Raw genomic sequence first — 4,671 nt, 5'->3', positions numbered from 1 at the left:
AACCCGATAAGGAGACATCCCTATGGGTGCTTTGTAAGCAGTCCTATGTGCCCAGAGAGCATCCTCTAGCCTATTGCTCCAATCTTTCCTGTTGGGCTGGACAATCTTCTCTAAGATCTTCTTGATCTCCCTATTTGAAATCTCAGCTTGCCCATTAGTTTGGGGGTGGTAGGGTGTACAAATTCTGTGCACTACCCCATACTTCTTGAGCAAAGCCTGCATGGATCTGTTACAAAAATGGGTGCCCTAATCACTAACAATAGCTCTGGGTACTCCAAAACTGCAGAATATGTTAGATCTAACAAAATCCACAACAACCCGAGCATCATTAGTTTTGGTGGCTTTGGCATCCACCCATTTTGAAACATAATCAACAGCTAGGAGAATATATGAGAAACCAAAAGAGACAGGAAAAGGACCCATGAAATCAATACCCTAGACATCAAACACCTCACAGAAGAGCATGGGCTGTTGAGGCATCTGCTGTCTCCATGTAAGGGATCCTCCTGCTCTCTAACACTGCTCACAAGTGCTGCAAATCTTCCACGCATCCTTGAAGATGGTGGGCCAGTAAAAACAACAGTCAAGCACCTTGCGAGCTGTCCTCTGAATGCCGAGATGACCACCAGATGTAGAAGAATGACAAAACTGCAAGACCGAGTCAATCTCATGGTCCGGCAAGCATCTCCAGGTTACCTGATCATTGCAAAACTTCCACAAATAGGGGTCATCCCAAACATAATGTTTAGCATCACTCTTAAGTTTATCAATATGAGCTCTAGATGCTAAAGGAGGAAAAACAAAAGCAACTAAATAATTGACAATGCTCGCAAACCAAGGGGTGGGGGAAGGAACAGAAACTGTTAACAAGTGTTCATTAGGAAAATTATCCTGAATGGGCAAAGTGTCCTCATCCTCAACTCTTTCAATCCTGCTGAGATGGTCTGCCACCAAGTTTTATGCTCCGCTCCTATCACGGATTTCCAAGTCAAACTCTTGAAGCCAGAGCATCCATCTGATCAGCCTAGACTTTGAGTCAGCCTTCTTCAACAGGTACTTTAGAGTTGCATGATCTGTAAAAACAACAACACGAGAACCAAGCAAATATGATCGAGATTTATCAAGTGCAAAAACAATAACTAAAAGTTCCTTTTCTGTGGTCGTGTAATTTGCTTGAGCAGCATCCAATGTCCTGAAAGCATAGTATATCACCCTAGGTGACCTGTCAACCCTCTGTGCTAAGACACCCCCAGTGCATAATTTGAAGCATCACACATCAGCTCAAAGGGAACTGTCCAGTCTGGTGCCTGAATGATAGGAGTGGTGGTCAAGGCTCTCTTGAGGCAATCAAACGCCTCCTTGCACCTGTCATTAAAATCAAATTCAATATCCTTCTGAAGCAAGCTGGATAGTGGAAGGGCTTTCTTGCTGAAGCCCTTAATGAAATGCCTGTAGAAACCTGCATGGCCAAGAAAAGATCGCACCTCTCGCACGCAACAGGGGTAAGGCAATTGTGCAATGACAGATATCTTTGCAGGGTCAACCTGAATGCCCCGACTGGAAATGATATGCCCTAAAACTATACCCTGCTCTACCAAGAAATGACATTTCTCAAAATTAAGAACAAGGTTAATCTCAATGCATCTATTCAAAACTCTATCAAAACTATCCAAACATGCATCAAAAGAGGATCCATAAACAGTAAAATCATCCATAAACACCTGTATGCAATTTTCAAGAAAATCACTAAAAATACTGAGCATGCACCGCTGGAATGTGTCAGGGGCATTTCATAGGCCAAAAGGCATCCTCCTATAGGCAAAAGTACCAAAAGGGCAGGTGAATGTGGTCTTTTCCTGATCTTCAGGAGCAATATGAATATGAAAATAACCAGAGAACCCATCAAGAAAATAGTAATGAGATTTACCTGCCAGGCGCTCAAGCATCTGATTAATGAAGGGCAGAGGAAAATGATCCTTCCTTGTTGCTTGGTTGAGCCTCCGGTAGTCAATACAGACCCTCCAACTGTTTTGGACTCTAGTGGGTATGAGCTCATCCCTCTCATTCTTAACAAAAGTGAGGCCTGTCTTCTTGGGGACCACCTGGACTGGGCTCACCCACTGACTATCTGAAATGGGATAGATGATCCCAGCTTGTAGAAGCTTGGTCACCTCTTTCTTCACAACATCCAAAATCACCAGGTTAAGTCTCCTCTAAGGCTGTCTCACTGGTTTAGCTCCATCCTCCAATAATATCCTGTGCATGCATGTGGATGGGCTAATACTAGGAATGTCTGCCAGGGTCCAACCAATTGCCTTCTTGTACTTCCGAAGCACATGCAGTAACCTCTCTTCTTGATCAACATCAAGGGATGTGGATATGATCACAGGGAATCTCTCATCATCCTCCAAATAAGCATACTTGAGGTTCTCTAGAAGAGGCTTCAACTCTAGTGTGGGTGCTGGCTGAACATCAGAAAGAACCAAAGAAGGGAGAAGGGGTTCCGCAGCCTGTACCTCAACCTGCAAGTCAGATTCTTTTGTACTTCCTGCAACATGGTTAGTGCATTCTGACTGTATAAAATCAAGAGCAAGAGGTACAGCACCTAAAGTGTCAAATTCAGATGCCTCATAATTAATTTCACATTCAGATTGACATTCAGATTCAGAGTCAGACTCAATGCATGAAAGACACCTATACAAATCAAATGAAAATGAATGCCTCTTAGCATGAGAAGAATGAAAATCACGAATGTGCTCATCAACTAGATCATCAATCAATTCAGCACGAAAAACAGAATGAGCTTCAAAAGGAAATTTCATGGCATCCAAAATATTAAAGTGAACAATAATATCACCAAATTCCATAGACAAGGTGCCAGCATAAACATCAATCTTAGTTCGGGCTATTTTTAAAAATGGTCTGCCTAGAATGATTGGGACAGAACCATGGGAGAATCCGTCCTCCATATCAAGAACATAAAAATCAGCAGGAAAAATAAGTTCACCAACCCGAACCAAGACATCCTCTACAAAACCTATGGGGTGGGCAACACTCATATTGGCCAACTGAATGACCACACCCGTAGGTTGCAAAGTACCAAGAGACAAAGAATTAAAAATAGACAGAGGCGTGACATTAATTGAAGCTCCTAAATCAAGCATGACATTTTCAAATTTATTGTTACCAATAATGCAAGGTACACAAAATGTACCTGGGTCCTTACACTTTTCAGGAATATGTGGAACAGATTTACCTATGAGTGCGGAGACATTTCTGCCCATGCTGATTCGCTCATTGCCCTTCAGCTTCCTCTTGTGGGTGCACAAGTCTTTCAGGAACTTAGCATATCTGGTTATTTTCTTGATGGCATCCAGTAGAGGTATGTTCACCTTCACCTTCCTGAAGGTCTCCAATATCTCCTTATCCACCTCTTCCATCTTTTTGCTTGGAATTGATTTTGGTGGAAATGGAAGAGGGATAGGAGGCTGATGTAGATCATCACTGTGTGCACTAGAAGAAGGTCCACCTGCATGAAAATTTTGGCTACTACCTGTAGGGTCCTCTTTCGCAAGTGTAGGGTCAGATGAAGGTGAAATAGTTGTAGGTGATGGTATGTCAATTTGTTTGCCAGACCTCAAGGTGATGGCACTCACATTCTTCGAATTTTTCACAGTTTGTGAAGGTAGCTTGTCTGAATTCTGGGACTGTGCCTGATAGAGCTGAGTGGCCATCTGCCCCATCTGATTTGTTAAACTTTGAATGAAGGCTCTTGTCTCTTGTTGGAACTGCATGTTTTGAAGAGTCATCTGCCTCACTAACTCCTCCAACGAAGGTTCAAAAGTACGAGGTTGAGGAGCTGGTGGTGCAGGAGCTTCATGTTGTCTTTGTTGTTGCTATTGGATAGGAGGAGGCACATATCTGCTAGGACCAGCATTGTTTTGGAAGGGAGGGGATGGTTGTTGTTGTTGTTGCTGCTGCTGGTTAGACCATCTGAGATTAGGATGATTTCTCCAACCTGGATTGTACCTATTGCTGGAGAGGTCATAACTCTGCTGCTGTTGTTGCTGTGTTGGTCTGTTATTGTAGATATTTGCAGCATAGGCTTGTGGGGCATCAGGACCTGTAGAAGAGTCTTGCAAGGAGGGGCAAGCATCTGTTGGATGACTAATTGAAGTGCAGATGCCACATACTTTTGCTGGTGGTGGAGCTGATTTTTGATTTGCAGCCAGTTGTGAAACCAAGGTGGTGAGAGCATCAATCTTACTCTTTAGCTTTTTGTGTTCAGTGGAATCTGAGGCTACCACATCATGCACACCCCTCACAACTATGGCATCGCTCCTCATATTGAATTGTTGTGAGTTGGATGCCATTTTTTCAATCAGCCCTCTAGCAGAAGCAGGTGTCATATCTCATAGAGCTCCTCCACTAACTGCATCAATCATGCTTCTATCCATTTTGTTCAACCCCTCATAGGAGTATTGCAATAATAGCTGCTCAGAAATTTGATGGTGAGGGCAGCTAGCACACAGCCTCTTGAATATCTCCCAGTACTCGTGTAAGCTCTCTCCCGTGAGTTGCCTAATTCCATATATGACCTTCCGTATTGCAGTGGTCCTAGATGCAGGGAAGAATTTTTCGAGGAACACTCTTGTAGACCCCTAAAATTGT

At 43.3% G+C, this 4,671-nt stretch overlaps 1 protein-coding gene across 1 annotated transcript; it reads right to left on the bottom strand.

The window, feature by feature from the left end:
- Positions 1-246: 246 nt before the first annotated feature.
- Positions 247-3,809, bottom strand: LOC145956326 (uncharacterized). The gene is made up of 8 exons (XM_083071910.1): positions 3,490-3,809; positions 2,601-3,402; positions 2,229-2,522; positions 2,019-2,177; positions 1,276-1,586; positions 978-1,192; positions 592-860; positions 247-435 (listed from the first exon to the last, which is right to left on the bottom strand). The coding sequence occupies exons 1-8, from the start codon at positions 3,807-3,809 to the stop codon at positions 247-249; spliced, it is 2,559 nt and encodes an 852-aa protein (XP_082928036.1).
- Positions 3,810-4,671: the final 862 nt, after the last annotated feature.

Source organism: Cajanus cajan, chromosome 3, assembly GCF_000230855.2.
Source record: "Cajanus cajan strain Asha chromosome 3, NIPB_CcT2T_4, whole genome shotgun sequence".
Lineage (NCBI taxonomy): Eukaryota > Viridiplantae > Streptophyta > Magnoliopsida > Fabales > Fabaceae > Cajanus > Cajanus cajan.
This window is presented reverse-complemented; position numbering and strand designations above follow the sequence as displayed.

Bases quoted from the DNA above. Each gene is read 5' to 3' on its own strand.
- LOC145956326 (XM_083071910.1), bottom strand. From the start codon at position 3,809: ATGACTCTTCAAAACATGCAGTTCCAACAAGAGACAAGAGCCTTCATT. The intron at 2,178-2,228 runs GTGAGACAGCCT...GATGTTGTGAAG, and splicing joins TGGAGGATGGAGCTAAACCA to AAAGAGGTGACCAAGCTTCT. The intron at 1,587-2,018 runs GTCTGTATTGAC...TTGGTAGAGCAG, and splicing joins GAGTCCAAAACAGTTGGAGG to GGTATAGTTTTAGGGCATAT.